At 46.2% G+C, this 23,716-nt stretch overlaps 1 protein-coding gene across 1 annotated transcript; it reads left to right on the top strand.

Annotated features, from left to right (window-relative positions):
• Window positions 1-2,544: 2,544 nt before the first annotated feature.
• On the top strand, window positions 2,545-23,177 carry LOC142189620 (uncharacterized). Its single transcript, XM_075262226.1, has 5 exons — window positions 2,545-2,628; window positions 2,890-2,948; window positions 3,842-3,951; window positions 5,367-5,976; window positions 22,814-23,177. The coding sequence occupies exons 1-5, from the start codon at window positions 2,545-2,547 to the stop codon at window positions 22,980-22,982; spliced, it is 1,032 nt and encodes a 343-aa protein (XP_075118327.1). The 3' UTR covers window positions 22,983-23,177.
• The last annotated feature ends 539 nt before the right edge of the window (window positions 23,178-23,716 follow it).

Genomic DNA, 23,716 nt, shown 5'->3' with positions numbered 1-23,716 from the left:
CTGAAATCATCTGGGCACGGCAACAGGATTGAAATTGTATCACATTCTGAAAAGTATAATACTAGTTTAGTAGATTTTTGTTAGCTCAAACGAAGAAGAATAGCCCAGTCAAAAGAAGAATAGCCCAGTCAGATATTTTTCGCCAACAGCTGCATACAAATTTCCAGCCATGACCAGCCACTTTTGGTCAGTCATTAGCCAACTTGCACATACTTCCCTATCAAGCAGTTTAGTTATTAATGTGAATGGTAGGCTATTTGTTTCATGTTGATGATCGGTAACTGGATGATCATGGCTCCCCAAACTATCACTGATTATGGAAACTTCACACTAGACCTCAAGCAGCTTGGATTGTGTACAGCAGCCTCTCCACTCTTCCTCCAGACTCTTGGACCTTGATTTCCAAATGAAATGCAAAATTTACTTTCATCTGAAAACAAAACCTTTGACCACTGAGCAACAGTGCAGTTCTTTCTCTCCTTGGCCCAGGTAAGATGCTTCTGGTGTTGTCTATTGATCATTAGTGACTTGACACATGGAATGTGACACTTGTAGCCCATGTCCTGAATACATCTGTGTGTGGCGGCTCTTGAAGCACTGACTCCAGCAGAAGTCCAATCCTGTGAATCTCACCCAAAATTTTGAATGGCCTTTTTTTAACAATCCTATCAAGGCTGCGGTTATCCCGGTTGCTTGTGCACATTTTTCTACCACACTTTTTCCTTCCACTCAACTTTCCATTAATATGCTTTGATACAGCACTCTGTACATCCAGCTTCTTTAGCAAAAACCTTTTGTGGCGTACCCTCCTTGTGGAGTGTGTCAATGGCTACCTGCTGGACATCTGTCATGTCAGCAGTCTCCCCCTTGATTGTGTTGCCTACTGAACCAGACTAAGGGACCTTTTTTAAATGCTTAGGAAGACTTTGCAGCTGTTTTGGATTAATTATTTTAATTTTCTGAGATAATGATTTTTGGGTTTTCCTTGGATGTAAGCCACAATCATCAATCAACATTAAGGGTCCATTCACACGGAGTAACGTGCCACGTGATGTGGCACATATGTGGCGTGTGAGACTTTGAGCGCTGTAAAAGCTCCCATTGATTTCAAAGGGAGCCTGGATCGTATACGCCGCGTTATTTTGTGGCCGAGATTTCCCATGCCCAAAATATCTGGAGACTAAGACAGGTAAGTATGATGGGTTGGGGTGGGGGGAATTAGTATATTTCATGTTCCGTATCCAGAAACGGGGAACAGAATGTCACCGGAAAATCTGAAAATTTCATGACGCCCTGGCAATTTAGGTGAACTTACATTTTTGGTAAACTAAGTTGGAAGGTAGACAAGGTGGGGGAGGGGGGTGTTTAGCTTATGATAGCAATATAATTTTATCCTGGACAACCCCGCTAAGGACTTTGCAAGAGACCTGGGCTCACGGCTAAGGCCCCAAGGGATTGATGTATTTGTTCAGGCTTGAATAGACTAGAAATATATATTATTCTAAACCTGTATATGCCACCAGCATTAGATTTGTATGTTCTACTTACTTTCTCTCAATTTACCACTATGTTCGTTAATGTTACGTTGATATGTGTGGGTGACTTTAATAAAGTCCTTGATAGCTAGTTGGATAGGTTTAATGATATCTCGCATTGTACTGGAGCTGGGTTGGCAAGACTTGTGGCATTTGAGAAACTCCAAGGGTTTTCTCTTGCCACTCAGCAAACAGATCCAGAATTGACTATGCTTTGGGTAATACTAGGGCCTGTTTTCTGGTGACAGATATCTCATACTTGTTCAAAGTAGTTTCATACCACTCACCTATACTAGTGGAAATTGGTGAATGTACAGGTTCTGGAGCCCCCCAAAGCTCGTGTATCCACCTATTTTTGCTGAAGCTTACAGTCCCTCATGTCCGTATACTTGATCAATTGAAAGATTATCTAGGGATCCAACACCTTAAGTTTTATGGGAAACCACTAAAGCATATTTAAAGACTCAAGTCTTTAAACTAATATATATATATATATATAGAGAGAGAGAGAGAGAGAGAGAGAGAGAGAGAGAGAGAGAGAGAATCCTCAAGGAAGCCAAATTGGTTAACAGATTTGCCTCCTGTGAGACTGCCTATATTGCAAATCCAGGGATGAATCACAATCTCAGCAGCTTCACTTAGGGTGACAGTACCTGCATGATTTGCTAGAGAAAGCGGCAGATATCAGTTTTTAATATGCATAGAGTTTATGAATTGAGCAATCAGTCAAGCAGCGTCCTGACCCAACTGGCACACCAGAACATTACATCCCCATCTATATTGAGAGCAGGGCTGGTGTCAGCACCCGGCACACTTGTGCAAGTGGCCAAGTAGGAGCTGACTGCAGCTACTAATTTTTTATTTTTTTTTAAATAGACCGTTATGTACTAATGTTACTTACCAATCCCTGTTTCTGGCCATAGCTGCCTTTGCTTCCACTTCAGCCCTCCAGAGGGCCCTGTGCACCGCATATCACGTACGTCGCTGACGCTGAACATGATGGTATACGATGCATAGAGCCCCTTGGAGGGCTGAAGTAGAAGTGAAATGGACTGTGGCCAGGAGTGGGAATCGGCATAGCAAGGAGAACCCCGTGAGATTTGTCTTGCGAGGATCACCTGATGGTTTCGTTTGAATCAGATAAGTCCAAACCAAAACTGTTATTATTATACTCTGGGGTTTCAGACCCCGGAGTATAATGATCGGAGCCCAAGGGGAGAAAACTTAAAAAGCAATGTTACTTACCTCTTCTTCACTCCGGTGCTACTCCCTGCTGATTTCAGGCCTCTTCAATGATGTCACAGACATCACTTGTGTCAGGTTGCCGTCATGATAATGACGCTGTGTAACCCAGGTTCATGGCATTTTTGAAGAGGGCCAAAGACAGCAGGGATACGTGTCAGCCCAGGAGAGGTAAATAAAATAGTTTTTTATGTTTGTCAGCTGCCCTAGGTCTCTGAGTATAATAATAGTTTGAGTGATGTGAACCCCCAAAATTTCAGGTTTCAAGGAACAACTATTTTCAGAGATATCACTGGTTGAAAACACAGTCTGAATTGAGATTTTTATATCATATTTATTATACAGCTGCATATTAAAATCCTAGTCTTGCCTGTGTTTTCAACCAGTGAGAATTTCTCCTCTTTCATATGACACAAAAAACAGGATTGTATGTTTTATAATGTTCGAGATAAAACTGCCTGAAGTGACCCTCCCCCACCCTCATTCTCTACATATCACACAGCCTTTTCTTCCGTGCACAGTAACATTTAGTGAGAGGCAAGAACAACTTTCAATATAGAAGTAAGGGAAAGAGTGAAAAAAGATTGAATTTCACAGAATTGATCCAAAATTTGTTAATATAGTATATTAGAAAATATATATATATATATGGCACAAATATTGCCAGAAATCAAAAGTTGTCCGAAACCTGAACCAGGCAGAATCAGCCTCAAAAAATGCCTGTCATTAATTTTAATGGGAGTCAGTTACAGTTTTTTTCTTCCGCCTTAAAAAACCCATTGAAATCAATGCCCCTGTTTTTGATGCTTTTTTTAAATGGAAGTTTCCAGATCCATACAGTGTGCTGAGCAAAAAAAATGAGACGAAAAACACAACAAAAACTGCATCATGTAAAAAAAAATGCATCAAAATAAATTTTCGAGTTCCTGAAGCAGATTTTTTCAGCCTGCAAAAATTTTTTTGTGAACATACCCTAAGAATTTCATGTAAATCCAATAGGTCTTCTCAGTACTGGTGATACATATTTGTTACTGTAATCTGCCACAATATGTCTGTTCTCTCAGCTTCGTATTCATTCCTCTTTTCTCTATAATATTCTATAAACAGCAGCCTGTCTTCCATGAAGACCGATCTGTCAATGAATTCAGTAGCTTTGAAGGCAAGAGCGGAGCTGGTAACAGCAGGGGTGAACCTGGGCTTTCTGCCGCCTGAAGTGGCGTCAGAAAGCCCCCCCCGAGGAGGGGCGGAGCTGAAGGGGCGGAGACGAGCGGAAAGGGGGTGTGGTCGAGTGGAAAGGGGGTGTGGCCAAACGGAGCGAGCTCCGTTCGCAAGCAGGGAGAGGACCTGCTCTCTGCTTGAGTGTGAGGGGCGGCCACAGGAGCAGCGCTGCGTCCAGTAGGGCCGCCCCAATACACCGCTCGCTTCCCGTGTCGGGCTGCAGACACGGTGATGCTAAGCCAGTCCAGGACAGCTTGTCCTGGACTGGCTTAGGTCAGCAAAAATGCTGCCCTCCTGAGGCCCTGGCATAGCACCGCCTGAAGCGGTCGCTTCAGGTCGCCTCATGGGAGATGCGGCGCTGGGTAACAGGAGATATAAACCTTTTTCTCTGCTAAGATATAAGACAAAATTTGTTATATTCATCTAAGCTATTCATTTACAAATGAAAAACATTAACTCACAGCTACACTTACATGCATTTAATACATTTACATGCTTACTATGTTTACTACATTGCAAATATGGGCAAAAACTTAAAGAGTGGGCAGTATGTAAAGACAGGTATGATTGCCATGCTGTACTTAAAATGCATTATTAATTAAAAAATAGCATATATATATATATATATATATATATATATATATATATATATATATCTACTAAGTTTGAGGCTAATGCTCATGTTCAGGATAAAACAGCTTTTTTTGTTCTGGCTTTTTGAGCCAAAGTCAAAGAAATGAGAGTGCTCAATTCACACCTGACTTTGGCTCAAAGAACCGCAACAAAATCTGCAATGAAAAAAAGCTGCTTTTCCACAACATTGGGCCTAAAACTATCTTGGATCAAGCAAACTGTGGATGCATTGGTTTAAGCCATTGTTTCCCAACCTTTTTAGACTAGGGGCAGCCCTGGAAAAATCGCTGATGTAAGGCTCAGTTCAGACAGGGTTTTTTGGTCTGGAATTTGACACAGAGGCCACCTCATATTCCAGACTAAAAAAACGGCTAGCCGCACCTGGATGCAGTGCATCGGCATCCAGTCACAGCACTCCGCTCCAGATTAGGCTCCAATGAATGAGTCTAGTCGGGAGGGAGTTGTTGCGAAGCGGAATCCGCCTGAAGAGAGGGCATGTCGCTTCTTTTTTCCGCAAACGGGAACAAACCGCTTGTGGAAAAAGGAAATGATCGGCTCCCGTTGATTTCAATGGGAGTCCGGGTTTTTTTAGCAGGATTTTGACTCCGCATCAAAATGCTAACCAAAAAAACCCATCTGAACTCAGTCTAAGTAGTTAGTGGAAGAGGTATCATGTCCAACCTACTTTCATATGTTAGTTGTTAGTTAATAATGAAGACCAATGTTTCTGTCTTCCAGAAAAGAAGATGTGGCTAGTTATAATGCTGGTGATCTTTCTGCACAACAATGCTTACACCAATGGAGCACCTCAACAGTGTGAAACATTAGACTTTCGGCCAAAATTAGACAACTGCTCAAATGTAATCTCAGGAAATACAAGCAATAAGGATGTTTTCCATAAGATTTTTGGCAACCTGACTCAAGACTGCAAATGTGAGCTGGTTAGCAACATCATGGCACATTTTAATGATTCAGAACTTTCTGAAGAGTGCAAACAAGTATCAGTGCAGTCCAGATTGAAGAACATCTATGAAGAAAACTGTGGCAAACAATATTTGGCCCTCTACATTGTTTTACCAATAGTGGTGCTAGTTTTGATTGTTGGAGTTGTGGCTTTGTATATGTGGAAGAGGATCAGAAGTTCAGCAAATTTACAGAACAAGGAAGCGGCAGACAAGTCACCTGCTCATTCACAACGTTACATATCAACAACTATGGAAGGTACTGCAACAGCTTCAAACCCCGGCCCGAGACAAGATTATGAGAATGTTTTTGTCGGTCACTTACAGACTACTGAAGCTAAATCCTATGGCTATTCAGAAAAGGGGCATCAAGCTAGCAGTTACAGGTAGGATTTGTTTATTGTGGTTTTTTTTATCAGATAAGATAACATAAAATAATCCTTTAACCCCTTCCCGCCGATGGTATTTTTTGATTTTCGTTTTTCATTTTTGACTTTCCCCCTTCCAAACCCCATAACTTTTTTATTTCTCCGCTCTCAGAGCCATATGAGGTCTTAATTAGAGATGATCGAACAGTAAAATATTCAATATTCGATATTCGTTTCGAATAGCCCCTCAATATTCGACTATTTGATCGAATATTGAACCCCATTATAGTCTATGGGGAAAAAACGTTCGTTTCAGGGGAAACCCAAATTCGACTCAGAAGGGTCACCAAGTCCACTATGACACCTCAGAAAATGATGACAACACCTCTGCAATGCAACTGGGACAGCAGGGGAAGCATGTCTGGGGGCATCTAACAAGCCCAAGTCACAGTTTTACCCCACCATCACAGCCTATCAACTACACACTTTCCACACTCAAAAAAATACCACTATCAAAGTGGAAAAATACCTGGAAACCTTCTTTCTTCCCCAATTGGATGGACGGAAACCCAAATTTTAAGCTAAAGAAACATTACCAAGCACCCCTTTAAATCACGTTGCCCATGACAACCACAGATGGAATAGGCAATGGGAAATCCAACAGTACCCACCCTTAACTGTCATTGTGTATGTATGTGCGTGGTGTGATGTGGTAAGGCCTTCAAAAATTCACTTTTCTGGCCCTTAACGTGAGCCCTTCCAAATTAAGTTAGAGGCCCTTAAGCTGAGCTACCAGCTAGCAGAGATTGAGGCCCTTGAGGTGACTTCAGCCTTTTACCAGCAGAGTTTTAGGCCCTTTAAGTTAGTTCAGCCTTCCACCAGCAGTGTTTTTGGCCCGTGGGGTTAGTTGAGCCTTGCACCAGCAGTGTTTTTGGCTCTTGGGGTGAGTTGAGCCTTGTACCAGCACGTGTCCCGTAACATCAGGCGGGCCCTAAGTTCTGTGCTTTGCACAAAGTTCCACTTGACCACCAACGCATGGACAAGTGCATGCGGCCAGGGACGCTACATCTCAATCACGGCACACTGGCTGAATGTAGTTGAGGCTGGGACCGGGTCGCAAACTGTGGTGGCCTGCCTTGTCTCCCCGCCCAATATTCCTGTCAGGAGTGCTGAAACACCACCTTCCTCCACCTCCTCCTCCGCCGCCGTTAAATTTACCCCAGCTACAAGCTGGAAACGCTGCAACACTGGCGTGGGGAGACGTCAGCAGGCCGTTCTGAAGCTCATCAGCTTGAGGGACAGACAGCACACTGCCTCCTAGGTGAGGGATGCCATCCTGGATGAGACGGCAATGTGGGTTTTCGCTGCTGCACCTGGGCCCAGGCATTTTATTGTGTGTGATAATGGCCGGAACCTGGTAGCATCTCTGGAGCTTGGCAGCCTCCAACATGGTCCATGCCTGGCCCACGTTTTAACTTATTGGTGCAACTGTCTTTAAAAATGTACCACAATGTTCTCAAGCTACTGGTGAAGTGCGACGCTTGTGCGCCCACTTTGGCAAGTGTACAGTAGCTGCTGCTAGCCTCAATACACTCCAGCAACGCTGAAACCCTAGATACCATATGTTGAGCAGGGTGTGTGAGCAGCAGAGATCTTTGATGGAGTTCCATCTCCAAAACCCAAGAGTTCATCAAAGTCAGCTCCCTCAGTTTCTGCACCATGAGTGCCCATGGATGGTAGACTTATGTGAAATCCTATCCCATCCTTTCCACTGGACACTTTACAAACTCACTAGAAATTCTATGAAAGTGGATAAATAATTGGAAACCTTCTTTCCTCTACATTAATATGGACAGAAACATAACTTTAAACCGAAAGAAACATTAGCATGCGCTCATCACAATTCCTGATATGACAGCTGCGTTAAGCAGGGTGCAGGGTACAACGCAGACCAGGCCCGAGCACCAGGAACAGGTGTTACAATGGCTAGCGGATAATGCTTCCAGCTGCTTTTCCACCAGCCAGTCAGCCACTACCTGCAGTTGTGTTCATACCCAAGAGTCTGTCCCTCCTTCCTCCCAACATTCCCAAACTTCCCAACAGAGTCATCCCACCTTTGCCCCCTCCCAGGATCTCTTTTCGAGTTCTTTTACTGTCTCTCCCTCTGTTGAACCACTTTCCGAATCCCAGGAGCTACCAGACGACTTTGTGTGTCCCGATGCCCAAATACTGGAGCATCCGCCATTTCCTGCCAATTTTGTGGTTGTGGACCCGCAACCGGCGCTTCTCGGCCTCATTGATGATGATGAGACACAGTTGCCATCAGGGCAAGCTGTAGTTATGTGCGGTTTACAGTAAGAGAAGAGTGAGCAATTGGAAGATGAGTTGATGGACGACAGGGCCACCGACCCGACATGGACAGGGGTGATGTCTAGTGGGGAAAGCCGTGTAGATGTGGAGGAAAGCGCAGCAGCAAAAAAGGTGGCTAGAGGCAGAGGCATGTCCAGAGGCATAGGACAGCTGCTTCACAGAAGCCAGGCCAGAGGCAGCAAGGCCAAAGATTTTACGTGTACTAGCCACTCAGCCAAAACTCGCCCATGTTGGCAACCTCCCTCGATGGTGTGGAGATTTTTCAATGCATGCGTGGAGGACAAACTGAGTTCTTTTTACACACTGTGCAACTATAAACTAAATAGGGGCTCACAGAAAAGCAACCTGACCACCTCAGCCATGCGCCGTCATTTTGAAGGCAAGCACTGGGCTCAGTGGGAGACAGCAAACGCAGGACAATCGTTGCCCAGCGTTGCCAACACTGCCTCTTCCAATGTTTACAGTGCCGTCCAGACCACCAGCCTGGACACCTACACATCTGTCTCTGACACTTTGGGGAGTTCACCCTCATCTGCCCTTTTTGCCTGCACCATCATGCGCCTCTTCCCAGCCACTCCCCATCTCCCAGGCGTTTCATTGCAGGCAGAAGTACAGCGCAAGCCACCCACATGCCCAAGCCTTCAACAGCCTCATCTAAAAACTGCTGGTCCTGGAGATGTTGGCATTTATGCTTCTGGATACTCAGGCCTTCCGTCACCTGATGGCAGCTGTGGCAACTCCCTATGCTGGGCCTAGCCGTTACTACTAGAGATGAGTGAACAGTGTTCTATCGAACTCATGTTCGATCGGATATTAGGCTGTTCGGCATGTTCGAATCGAATCGAACACCGCGTGGTAAAGTGCGCCATTACTCGATTCCCCTCCCACCTTCCCTGGCGCCTTTTTTGCTCCAATAACAGCGCAGGGTAGGTGGGACAGGAACTACGACACCGGTGACGTTGAGAAAAGTAGGCAAAACCCATTGGCTGCCGAAAACATGTGACCTCTAATTTAAAAGAACAGCGCCGCCCAGGTTCGCGTCATTCTGAGCTTGCAATTCACCGAGGACGGAGGTTTCCGTCCAGCTAGCTAGGGCTTAGATTCTGGGTAGGCAGGGACAGGCTAGGATAGGAAGGAGAAGACAACCACAACAGCTCTTGTAAGAGCTAAATTCCAGGGAGAAGCTTGTCAGTGTAACGTGGCACTGACGGGCTCAATCGCCGCAACCCAGCTTTCCCAGGATCCTGAATGGAATACACTGTCAGTGTATTCCCGTATACCCGATATATACCCCCGATACCCGTTCCAACGGTGTGCCCCCCCACCTTCACCCCAGAAATACCCTGCAAGTCCCCTAGCAATAGAATTGGGGCTATATACACCCACTATTTTTGCTACTGCCATATAGTGCCATTGTCTGACTGGGAATTCAAAGAATATATTGGGGTTACGTGCACCCACAATTTTTACTACTGGTATACAGTGCCAGTTTCTGACTGGGAATTCAAAGAATATATTGGGGTTACAAATACCCTCATTTCTTGCTACTGCCATATAGTGCCAGTTTCTGACTGGTAATTCAAAGAATATATTGGGGTTACGTGCACCCACAATTTTTACTACTGGTATACAGTGCCATTGTCTGACTGGGAATTCAAAGAATATATTGGGGTTATAAATACCCTCATTTCTTGCTACTGCCATATAGTGCCAGTTTCTGACTGGGAATTCAAAGAATATATTGGGGTTACGTGCACCCACAATTTTTACTACTGGTATACAGTGCCATTGTCTGACTGGGAATTCAAAGAATATATTGGGGTTATAAATACCCTCATTTCTTGCTACTGGTATATAGTGCCATTGTCTGACTGGGAATTCAAAGAATATATTGGGGTTACGTGCACCCACAATTTTTACTACTGGTATACAGTGCCAGTTTCTGACTGGGAATTCAAAGAATATATTGGGGTTACAAATACCCTCATTTCTTGCTACTGCCATATAGTGCCAGTTTCTGACTGGTAATTCAAAGAATATATTGGGGTTACGTGCACCCACAATTTTTACTACTGGTATACAGTGCCATTGTCTGACTGGGAATTCAAAGAATATATTGGGGTTACAAATACCCTCATTTCTTGCTACTGCCATATAGTGCCAGTTTCTGACTGGTAATTCAAAGAATATATTGGGGTTACGTGCACCCACAATTTTTACTACTGGTATACAGTGCCATTGTCTGACTGGGAATTCAAAGAATATATTGGGGTTATAAATACCCTCATTTCTTGCTACTGCCATATAGTGCCAGTTTCTGACTGGGAATTCAAAGAATATATTGGGGTTACGTGCACCCACAATTTTTACTACTGGTATACAGTGCCATTGTCTGACTGGGAATTCAAAGAATATATTGGGGTTATAAATACCCTCATTTCTTGCTACTGGTATATAGTGCCATTGTCTGACTGGGAATTCAAAGAATATATTGGGGTTACGTGCACCCACAATTTTTACTACTGGTATACAGTGCCAGTTTCTGACTGGGAATTCAAAGAATATATTGGGGTTACAAATACCCTCATTTCTTGCTACTGCCATATAGTGCCAGTTTCTGACTGGTAATTCAAAGAATATATTGGGGTTACGTGCACCCACAATTTTTACTACTGGTATACAGTGCCATTGTCTGACTGGGAATTCAAAGAATATATTGGGGTTACAAATACCCTCATTTCTTGCTACTGCCATATAGTGCCAGTTTCTGACTGGTAATTCAAAGAATATATTGGGGTTATAAATACCCTCATTTCTTGCTACTGGTATATAGTGCCATTGTCTGACTGGGAATTCAAAGAATATATTGGGGTTACGTGCACCCACAATTTTTGCTACTGGTATATGGTGCCAATTTCTAACTGGGAATTCAAAATGCGCAAGGCTCCTGGAAAGGGACGTGGACGAGGCCGTGGGCGAGGTCGGGGGAATGGTTCTGGGGAGCAAGGTAGCAGTGAAGCCACAGGGCGTCCCGTGCCTACTCCTGTGGGGCATCAAGCATTGCGCCACTCCACAGTGCCAGGGTTGCTTGCCACATTAACTAAACTGCAGGGTACAAACCTTAGTAGGCCCGAGAACCAGGAACAGGTCTTGCAATGGCTGTCAGAGAACGCTTACAGCACATTGTCCAGCAGCCAGTCAGACTCTGCCTCCTCTCCTCCTATTACCCAACAGTCTTGTCCTCCTTCCTCCCAAAATTCCCAAGCTTCACAGAACAATAACCCCAACTGTCCCTGCTCCCCAGAGCTGTTCTCCGCTCCTTTCATTGTCCCTCAACCTGCCTCTCCACGTCACGATTCCACGAACCTAACAGAGGAGCATCTGTGTCCAGATGCTCAAACACTAGAGTCTCCTCCATCTCCGTTCGATTTGGTGGTGGATGACCAGCAACCCACCCTCATCGACGATGATGTGACGCAGTTGCCGTCAGGGCATCCAGTTGACCGGCGCATTGTGCGGGAGGAGGAGATGAGACAGGAGTTGGAAGAGGAAGTGGTGGATGATGAGGACACTGACCCGACCTGGACAGGGGGGATGTCAAGCGGGGAAAGTAGTGTGGATGTTGAGGTAAGTGCAGCACCAAAAAGGGTAGCTAGAGGCAGAGGCAGAGGTCAGCAGCTTAGGCGAAGCCAGGCCACACCCGGAATCTCCCAAGATGTTCCAGTTCGTACCCAGCCCCGAAAAACTCCCACCTCGAGGGCACGTTTCTCGAAGGTGTGGAGTTTTTTCAAGGAATGCGCCGAGGACAGATATAGTGTTGTCTGCACAATTTGCCTCTCGAAATTGATTAGGGGCTCTGAGAAGAGCAACCTGTCCACCACTTCAATGCGCCGTCATTTGGAATCCAAGCACTGGAATCAGTGGCAGGCAGCAACGGCAGGACAAAGGCCGCCTGCCGTTCACGCCACTGCCACTGCCTCTGCCACTGCCTCTGCCACTGCCACTGCTGACTGTGCTGGCGATGCACTCCAGAGGACGAGCCAGGACACCACTTCATCTGCCTCCGCCACTTTGTTGACTTCTCCCTCATCCTCCCCTGTTCCTGTCTTATCTCCTTCTCCTGCACCATCAAAGGCACCATCAGGCGCTTCTTTACAACAACCCACCATCTCTCAGACATTGGAGCGGCGGCAGAAATACACTGCTAACCACCCACACGCGCAAGCCTTGAACACCAACATCGCTAAACTGCTGGCCCAGGAGATGTTGGCGTTCCGGCTTGTTGAAACTCCCGCCTTCCTGGACCTGATGGCAACTGCGGCACCTCGCTATGCCGTCCCTAGCCGTCACTACTTCTCCCGGTGTGCCGTCCCCGCCTTGCACCAGCACGTGTCACTCAACATCAGGCGGGCCCTTAGTTCCGCGCTTTGCACAAAGGTCCACTTGACCACCGACGCGTGGACAAGTGCATGCGGACAGGGACGCTACATTTCACTGACGGCACACTGGGTGAATGTAGTTGAGGCTGGGACTGCTTCCCAAACTGGCCCGGTGTACCTCGTCTCCCCGCCTAACATTCCTGGCAGGGACACGAGAAGAACACCCCCCTCCTCCTCCTCCTCTACCGCCTCCTCCTCCGCCACCGCCTCCTCCTCCGCCACCGCCTCCTCCTCCGCTGTTAGATTGACCCCAGCTACGAGTTGGAAACATTGCAGCACTGGCGTTGGTAGACGTCAGCAGGCTGTGCTGAAGCTGATCAGCTTGGGGGACAGACAGCACACTGCCTCCGAGGTGAGGGATGCCCTCCTCGATGAGACGGCAATATGGTTTGAGCCGCTGCACCTGGGCCCAGGCATGGTCGTTTGTGATAATGGCCAGAACCTGGTAGCAGCTCTGGAGCTTGCCGGACTCCAACATGTTCCATGCCTGGCCCACGTCTTCAACCTAGTGGTGCAACGTTTCCTAAAGAGCTACCCCAATGTTCCAGAGCTACTGGTGAAAGTGCGGTGCATGTGCGCCCACTTTCGCAAGTCGACAGTAGCCGCTGCTAGCTTAAAATCTCTCCAGCAACGCCTGCATGTGCCACAACACCGACTTTTGTGCGACGTCCCCACACGCTGGAACTCAACGTTTCAGATGTTGAATAGAGTGGTTGAGCAGCAGAGACCTTTGATGGAATACCAGCTACAAAACCCTAGGGTGCCACAAAGTCAGCTGCCTCAGTTTCACATCCATGAGTGGCCATGGATGAGAGACCTTTGTGACATCCTACGGGTCTTTGAGGAGTCCACAAGGAGGGTGAGCTCTGAGGATGCGATGGTGAGCCTTACAATCCCGCTCTTGTGTGTTCTGAGAGAATCCCTGATTGACATCAGGGATAACTCAGATCACACAGAGGAGTTAGGGATAGCATCCGATCCGTCACAGCTGGAGAGTAGGTCCACACATCTGTCCGCTTCACTGCGTTTAATGGAGGAGGAGGAGGAGGAGGAGGAGGAGGAGGAAGAAGAGTTGTCCGATGATGTGATGGTGATACAGGAGGCTTCCGGGCAACTTCGAATCGTCCCATTGTTGCAGCGCGGATGGGTAGACATGGAGGATGAGGAGGAAATGGAGATTGAACTTTCCGGTGGGGCCAGAGGAGTCATGCCAACTAACACTGTGGCAGACATGGCTGAGTTCATGTTGGGGTGCTTTACAACCGACAAGTTTATTGTCAAAATCATGGAGGACAACCAGTACTGGATCTTTGCTATCCTTGACCCCCGGTATAAAAACAACATCTCGTCTTTTATTCCGGTAGAGGGGAGGGCCAATCGCATCAATGCTTGCCACAGGCAATTGGTGCAGAATATGATGGAGATGTTTCCAGCATGTGACGTTGGCGGCAGGGAGGGCAGTTCCTCCAGTAGGCAACCAAGTTCTCACCGGTCCACACAAACGAGGGGCACACTGTCTAAGGTCTGGGACACCTTGATGGCACCCCCTCGCCAAAGTGCCGCCACGGAGGGTCCTAGTGTCACCAGGCGTGAGAAGTATAGGCGCATGTTGCGGGAATACCTTTCCGACCACAGTCCTGTCCTCTCCGACCCCTCTGCGCCCTACACGTATTGGGTGTCGAAGTTGGACCTGTGGCTTGAACTTGCCCTATATGCCTTGGAGGTGCTGTCCTGTCCTGCCGCCAGCGTCCTATCTGAGAGGGTGTTCAGTGCAGCCGGTGGCATCATCACTGACAAGCGCACCCGTCTGTCAGCTGAGAGTGCCGACCGGCTCACTTTGATAAAAATGAACCACCACTGGATAGAGCCTTCATTTTTGTGCCCACCTGTGTAAAGCACCCCAACATGAAACTCCATGTCTGTACTCAACCTCTCCAATTCCTCCGCATCCTCATACTCATCCACCATAAGCGTTGCACAATTCTGCTAATACTAGGCTCCCTCCAACATGATTTCCCCCAACTCTGCTGGTTAGAGGCTCCCTCCACCCTGATTTCCACCAACTCTGCTGGTTAGAGGCTCCCTCCACCCTGCTTTCCCACAACTCTGCTGGTTAGAGGCTCCCTCCACCATGAATTTGCCCAAACTGGGCTGTTTAGAGGCTCCCTCCACCATGAATTGGTCCAAACTGGGGTTTTTAGAGGCTCCCTCCACCATGAATTGGTCCAAACTGGGGTTTTTAGAGGCTCCCTCCACCATGAATTGGTCCAAACTGGGTTTTTTAGAGGCTCCCTCCACCATGAATTGGTCCAAACTGGGGTTTTTAGAGGCTCCCTCCACCATGAATTGGTCCAAACTGGGCTGGTTAGAGGCTCCCTCCACCATGAATTGGTCCAAACTGGGTTTTTTAGAGGCTCCCTCCACCATGAATTGGTCCAAACTGGGGTTTTTAGAGGCTCCCTCCACCATGAATTGGTCCAAACTGGGGTTTTTAGAGGCTCCCTCCACCATGAATTGGTCCAAACTGGGCTGGTTAGAGGCTCCCTCCACCATGAATTGGTCCAAACTGAGCTGTTTAGAGGCTCCCTCCACCATGAATTGGTCCAAACTGGGTTTTTTAGAGGCTCCCTCCACCATGAATTGGTCCAAACTGGGGTTTTTAGAGGCTCCCTCCACCATGAATTGGTCCAAACTGGGGTTTTTAGAGGCTCCCTCCACCATGAATTTGCCCAAACTGGGCTGTTTAGAGGCTCCCTCCACCATGAATTGGTCCAAATTGGGGTTTTTAGAGGCTCCCTCCACCATGAATTGGTCCAAACTGGGGTTTTTAGAGGCTCCCTCCACCATGAATTTGCCCAAACTGGGCTGTTTAGAGGCTCCCTCCAGCATGAATTGGTCCAAACTGGGGTTTTTAGAGGCTCCCTCCACCATGAATTGGTCCAAACTGGGGTTTTTAGAGGCTCCCTCCACCATGAATTGGTCCAAACTGGGGTTTTTAGAGGCTCCCTCCACCATGAATTGGTCCAAACTGGGCAGGTTAGAGGCTCCCTCCACCATGAATTTGCCCAAACTGGGCTGTTTAGAGGCTCCCTCCACCATGAATTGGTCCAAACTGGGCTGTTTAGAGGCTCCCTCCACCATGAATTGGTCCAAACTGGGTTTTTTAGAGGCTCCCTCCACCATGAATTGGTCCAAACTGGGGTTTTTAGAGGCTCCCTCCACCATGAATTGGTCCAAACTGGGGTTTTTAGAGGCTCCCTCCACCATGAATTGGTCCAAACTGGGGTTTTTAGAGGCTCCCTCCACCATGAATTGGTCCAAACTGGGCTGGTTAGAGGCTCCCTCCACCATGAATTGGTCCAAACTGGGTTTTTTAGAGGCTCCCTCCAACATGAATTGGTCCAAACTGGGGTTTTTAGAGGCTCCCTCCACCATGAATTGGTCCAAACTGGGGTTTTTAGAGGCTCCCTCCACCATGAATTGGTCCAAACTGGGGTTTTTAGAGGCTCCCTCCACCATGAATTTGCCCAAACTGGGCTGTTTAGAGGCTCCCTCCACCATGAATTGGTCCAAACTGGGTTTTTTAGAGGCTCCCTCCACCATGAATTGGTCCAAACTGGGGTTTTTAGAGGCTCCCTCCACCATGAATTTGCCCAAACTGGGCTGTTTAGAGGCTCCCTCCACCATGAATTGGTCCAAATTGGGGTTTTTAGAGGCTCCCTCCACCATGAATTGGTCCAAACTGGGGTTTTTAGAGGCTCCCTCCACCATGAATTTGCCCAAACTGGGCTGTTTAGAGGCTCCCTCCAGCATGAATTGGTCCAAACTGGGGTTTTTAGAGGCTCCCTCCACCATGAATTGGTCCAAACTGGGGTTTTTAGAGGCTCCCTCCACCATGAATTGGTCCAAACTGGGGTTTTTAGAGGCTCTCTCCACCATGAATTGGTCCAAACTGGGCTGGTTAGAGGCTCCCTCCACCATGAATTTGCCCAAACTGGGCTGTTTAGAGGCTCCCTCCACCATGAATTGGTCCAAACGGGGGTTTTTAGAGGCTCCCTCCACCATGAATTTGCCCAAACTGGGCTGGTTAGAGGCTCCCTCCACCATGAATTTGCCCAAACTGGGCTGTTTAGAGGCTCCCTCCACCATGAATTGGTCCAAACTGGGCTGTTTAGAGGCTCCCTCCACCATGAATTGGTCCAAACTGGGGTTTTTAGAGGCTCCCTCCACTATGAATTGGTCCAAACTGGGGTTTTTAGAGGCTCCCTCCACCATGAATTGGTCCAAACTGGGGTTTTTAGAGGCTCCCTCCACCATGAATTGGTCCAAACTGGGCTGGTTAGAGGCTCCCTCCACCATTAATTGGTCCAAACTGGGCTGTTTAGAGGCTCCCTCCACCATGAATTTGCCCAAACTGGGCTGTTTAGAGGCTCCCTCCACCATGAATTGGTCCAAACGGGGGTTTTTAGAGGCTCCCTCCACCATGAATTTGCCCAAACTGGGCTGGTTAGAGGCTCCCTCCACCATGAATTTGCCCAAACTGGGCTGTTTAGAGGCTCCCTCCACCATGAATTGGTCCAAACTGGGCTGTTTAGAGGCTCCCTCCACCATGAATTGGTCCAAACTGGGTTTTTTAGAGGCTCCCTCCAGCATGAATTGGTCCAAACTGGGTTTTTTAGAGGCTCCCTCCACCATGAATTGGTCCAAACTGGGGTTTTTAGACGCTCCCTCCACCATGAATTTGCCCAAACTCTGCTGGTTAGAGGCTCAATCCACCCTGATTTTCAAAACAAATGTTGGTGCCAACCTCAACTTACTACAAGGGCCAAATTCACTGCTAGTGACAAGCTCTCCTCACTGCAAGTGCCAAATACACATGTTTCAAGGTGTTTTCCTACTGTCAGAGAGGTGGTATTGAGTGTGTAAAGTGTGTAGTTGTTAGGCTGTGATGTTGGGGTAATAGAGGGTCTTTGGTGTGTTAGATGCCCCCAGACATGCTTCCCCTGCTGTCCCAGTGTCATTCCAGAGGTGTTGGCATCATTTCCTGGGTTGTCATAGTGGACTTGGTGACCCTCCAGACACGGATTTGGGTTTCCCCCTTAACGAGTATCTGTTCCCCATAGACTATAATGGGGTTCGAAACCCGTTCGAACACACGAACATTGAGCGGCTGTTCGAATCGAATTTCGAACCTCGAACATTTTAGTGTTCGCTCATCTCTAGTTACTACTTCTCTTGGTGTGCCGTCCCCGCTTTGCGCCTGCACGTGTCCAATAACATCGGTCGGGCCCAGAGTTCCGCACTTTGCTGCAAGGTCGACTTGACCACCGATGCATGGACAAGCGCTTGCAGTCAGGGATGCTGCTTCTCTGTAATGACAGGTCGGGTGAATGTAGTGGAGGCTGGGCCCGGGGTGCAAACTGGGGTGGCCTATCTCCTCTCCTAGCCCAAAATTCATGGCAGGGGTTCTCTGAAAGCCTACTCCTCCGCTGCAACCTCGATCACACCTGCGACCTGTAAGTGCTTCAGCACTGGGGTGTGGAGACGTCAGCAGGTCGTGCTGAAGCTCATCAGATTGGCCGACAGAAAACACACTTCCCCTGAGGTTAGGGATGCCACACATGGCCCACGTTTTTAACTTGTTGGTGCAAAGGTTTTTTGAAACCTACACCATTGTGCCTGATATACTGGTGAAAGTGCGGCCATTTTCATAAGTGAGAAGTAGCCTCTGCTAGGCTGAAAACATTCAGAGCACACTCCTGTCATCTTCGCACCGTTGGCTGACGGAGGAAGACGAGGGGGATGAAGTGGCATTTCATGTCACTGTCCCACACGAGGCTTGAGGGTGAAGTTCAGTGCATCCCATTGCTTCAGCATGGATGGTGTGAAGGGGAGTGTAAAATGGAGGAAATGGAGTTACAGTTGGGGGCAGCGAAGTCATGCCAAGTAACATACTGGCACACATGGCTGACTTCATGTTGGGTTGCTTTTCAAGAGACAAAGGCATAGTTCACATCATGGAGAGCAAACAATACTGGATTTTTGCAATCCTCGACCCCCGTTATAAGTAAAAAATCTCGTCCTTTGTTCTGGTAGGGGAGAGGAAAAAAATCTCAAAAATGATTGCCACAAGCAACTGGTGCAGAATTTGATGGAAATGTTTCCGTAAACCCTCGCGGGCGGCAGAGAGGAGATTTGCTCCATGAGGCTAACAACTGCCATCTGGTCCACACTACCGCCACTGAGGGGCCTAGTGTCATCAGGAGGGAAAAGTATAGGCACGTGAGTACCTGGCCAACCACAGCCCTGTCCTCTCCGATCCCTCTGCGCCTCACACGTATAGGGTGTAGAAGTTGGACCTGTGGCTCTTGGGGTGAGTGGAGGCTTCCCCCAGCTGAGGTTTGGGTGAGTTTGGCGAGAGGGTTCAAGTACGCCCCGCAGTTATCCTTGAGAGCTGTCAAATGTACAGTATGTATATGTAAAGGGATTTCATTTAGTTTATTGTAGGACATGCTCCGTGCCTGGTGTTATTATGTAAGGTTGTGTTACATAGAATGACTTGTAGGATCAGTTAATTTTGTAAGCTGGTTTAGAGCAGTGCACCTGTATAATTTTGACACATCAGGCCAGGGTCCGATAGCAATATAAGATAGCCATAAAGTGCTTGAATTTATACCTTATGTTAAGTAATGGACAAAAAATGGCAAAGATAAGGGATCAGCCGTTTTGACCCTTTGCACTGTACACTATATAGAGAATGTGGGGAGTGGTGTAACTGTACTTGGACTGATTGTCACGTAGGGAGCATGACCAAGATAGCCACGTGTTTTACACAACCAGGAAAGCTGGATTCAGCACATATATACTATACACAGATTTTCTGTATATCACTTAGGTGTTTGGGGGTACACACCGTGGATAGCTGGATTGAGCGTATACAGCCTGACTTAATTGCTGTGTATTCCACTTAGGTTTTGGGGGGTACACACCGTTAAAAACTGGATTGAGCGTATATAGCCTGATTTAATTGCTGTGTATCCCACTTAGGTTTTGGGGGTACACACCGTTGAAAGCTGGATTGAGCGTATATAGCCTGTTTGAATTGCTGTGTATCCCACTTAGGTTTTGGGGGTACACACCGTGGAAAGCTGGGTTGAGCGTGTATAGCCTGACAATTGCTGTGTATCCCAGTTAGGTTTTTGGGGGTACACACCGTGGAAAGCGGGGTTGAGCGTATATAGCCTGACAATTGCTGTGTATGCCAGTTAGGTTTTGGGGGTACACAACATGAATAGCTGGATTCAGCGTATATAGCCTGACTGAATTGCTGTGTATCCCAGTTAGGTTTTAGGTGTACACACCGTGGAAAGCTGGGTTGAGCGTATATAGCCTGACAATTGCTGTGTATCCCACTTTGGCGTTTGGGGGTACACACCATGGATATCTGGATTGAGCGTCTATCGACTCCTCTCTCTGCAGTATAGCTCTGAAAAGAGCTGTTGTTGTTCTTCAGATTTCCTGCCTAGCAGAATCTAATCCCTCTCTAGCCCTCAGCAGATCTCTGTCCCTATCTCTCACTGCAAATGAGACGAAGATTGCGGTGACTATTCCTATAAATCCAAGGTCACCTGATTTCCGCAGCCAATGACTTTTTCCAATTTTTTTTCAATGCCTACGTTGTCATAGTTCCTGTCCCACCTCCCCTGCATAAAAAGCGCCAGGGAAGGTGGGAGGGGATACGAATTTTTACTGCGTTTGCCGCGTGGTATTCGATTGGAATTGAATATATCGAATAGCCTGATATTCGATCGAATACCTATTCGATAGAACGCCGTTCGCTCATCTCTAGTCTTATTCTATGCAGGGAAAATTCTTCTTCATGATGCCACCATTAATTATTCTGTATAATGTGCTGGGAAGCTGTAAAAAAAATACTCAGAATGGGGGGATTTGAAGAAAAAGTGCATTTCTGCGATTTTCTTATGGGATTCATTTTTATGGTGTTCACTGTGCAACCAAAATGACTTGTCACCTGTATTCTATGTATCGGTACGATTCTGGGGATTCCAAATTTATATGGTTTTATTTACATTTTAACCCCTTAACAAAAATCCAAAACTGTGCCAATTTTTTTTTTTCTTAAAGTCCTCATATTCTGACAGCTGTAACTTTTTTATACTTCTGTGTACGGTGATGTATAGGGCGTCTTTTTTTGCGGGGCCGGGTGTACTTTTTAGTTATAGGATTTTGGGGAATTGCTTTTGCTTTGATCATTTTTTATTAAAATTTTTATCAGAGGCAAAACAGTGAAAAAATGGCGGTTTGGCACTTTTGACTTTTTTTCCCACTACGGCGTTTACCGTACAGGAAAAATATTTTTATAGATTTGTAGAGCGGGCGTTTTCAGACACAGGGATACCTAACATGTATGTGTTTCACAGTATTTAACTACTTTTATATGTGTTCTAGGGAGGTGATTTGAATTTTTAATACTTTTACTTTTTAATTTTTTTAAAAAATTTTTAACTTCTTTTTAATTTTTCTTTTTTTTGCATTTATTAGACCCCCTATAGGGGTCTTCAACTCTGGGGGTCTGATCACTAATACAATGCATTACAATGATAATGCATTGCCATGCATTGCAAAAAAAATTATTTCTTTTGCAGGCTGCATAGAACAGCCTGCAAGAGAAAGTGACTACAGACAGGCCGGGGAGCCTTTACAATGTCATGCCAATGGGACGTTGGCCCTGGAGCATGCTCCAGGTGCTGGCGATCACCGGCAAAATGGCGGCACCCATGCGCCAGCGGGAAAATGGCGCCTTGGTCAGCTTTGACCGAGGCACCGGAGGGGTTAATGCCTCTGATTGGTGCAGGCACCGACTGAAGGCATTAGTGCTGGTTGTCTACTGTGTAGAACAGTAGACGCTCGGCGGCTATGGCGGCCGCCATAGTTAAACACCCAGCATGCGCCGTACTAGTACAGCGGATGTCAAAAAGGGGTTAATAGTCCCTGCAGTGTGTTACTGCAGATAATGCTAATGTTAGGCTAGAGAGATGGGGAGGGGCTAGTAATGAATTAAAAAAATAATGATGCAGCAGTTTAACCAATTGCAGAAGTTGGGGTTAACTGTGATACATTTGTCTACTTTAGAGAAATAAGCATATTAGAAATCATAGAAAACCAATGAGCAATGAGTGATTGAACAAAGCGTTTAAAGTACTAAAACAAGAAGGTAGTGATATGGCATTAAACAAATATAAAGGCAGATCTAATAAATGAAGTTTAATGTTGACAAATGTAAGGTTACGGATTTTGATTGAAGAAATAAAATGTATGATTATGTACTTAGTAATAAATTACTGGGTTAGACTTCCAATAAAAAAGACTTAGGGATTTAGGTGGACAGTAAAATTATGGGATGCATAAATATTCGTGACATCAAGATAGTGGTCCCTCTATACTAATCACTACTAGAGCCACACATAGACTATTTTTTACAATTTTGGGCCCAGTGTACAAGAAAAACATAGCTGAACTAGAGAGAGTGCAAAGAAGGCAACCGAGAAAACCAGGAAAATGGGTGGATTGGAGTACAAAGACAGACTTACAAATTTGGGGTTATTCAGGTTAGTAAAAAGATGCAAAAGGAAGATCAGAGGCATATAGCAAAAGGGGGCATCCTATATGCCTATTCACTGCCACAGGATATGGTGATGGTGTATTTATTGTGCGCATTCAGAAAAGGCTTGGATACTATACTTGAATGGAAAAATATATTATAGGTTACAGGTTTTAGATTCTTGATAGAGACAAGATGATCCAGGGTTTTTAAACTGACTGCCAAATTTGAAGTCGAGAAGGAATTGTTACCCCTGCATTAGGGCAATTGGCATCAGCCTTCTAAAACTGTAGGATTATAGGTTGAACTTGATGAACCTGTGCTTTAATCCAACCTCATCTACTATGTTACTATGCTATCTAATATAGATATGGTTTGCATACAGTCATAACCAACTTTAACATTGTCTTCTTTGTTTCACCAGCAGCAAACATGCAGCAGAAGAAGACATATATCTGGAAAGTGATATTAATGAGGGTGACCAACCAATTTACACCAATACCCAAGGAATTTATTACAATTACTCACAACCCAGTTTTATGAAAAGCAAGAGCAAAGAAGAAGATGATGTCTACATTTTACCAGATCAGTAAAATGTCTGTTACCTTTAAGATAGAACATATATAATGGATAAAGTGTAATGTCAACGATAGCCTAGTGACTTTGACCTTTACCGACTCATCCAATAATTTAGTATTTCTGTTTATTACACTGCCATCCTAGTCAACCTCTAGGTATATGACACCCATAGCAATCATCACTATGAAGCTGCTATTACCATCACACAATCTGGGTATTTATGGCACTCACCCATTATGCAATGTAAAAATAAGTCAATTGTACTCTTATCTTAGACATCTTTTATGCAATGTTTCTTTAACAAAGATAATGATATGAATTAAAATAATGTCTTTGGCCACCATTTGCTACTCATCCTGCTATTACTGTATACTAGCAGGAGGACCCGGCTTCACAGGGATATATTTCATTTTTTGTTTATGTAATGGCCCTATAAGAATTACCCAGTTTTACACTCGTGTATTTTGTATGCTGTTTGTGTGTGTGTGTCTCTGTCCGCGACTTCGCTTGCGGCGTTGTTGATCCGCCTATATTCAGCAAATTGCTGCCGTCGATGTTTTGCCTGCTCTGGCGTTTTGGCATATGTTAAGCTATCCTGCTGCTGAACTTGTTCCTCACGGCATGCCTGTGATTGTTCCGGAATCTCAGCTTCTCGCTGGGATGCCATATAATGAGCGTGTTGTTGGCGTTGATGATCCGCCTGCTCCGGCATTCTGGCAGCTGTTAAGCTGGTCTGCCACTGAACTCA

This window comes from Leptodactylus fuscus, chromosome 1 (assembly GCF_031893055.1).
Source record: "Leptodactylus fuscus isolate aLepFus1 chromosome 1, aLepFus1.hap2, whole genome shotgun sequence".
In the NCBI taxonomy this organism is placed as follows: domain Eukaryota; kingdom Metazoa; phylum Chordata; class Amphibia; order Anura; family Leptodactylidae; genus Leptodactylus; species Leptodactylus fuscus.
Note: the sequence above shows the minus strand (reverse complement) of the source record. Positions and strands in the feature narration are given on the sequence as shown.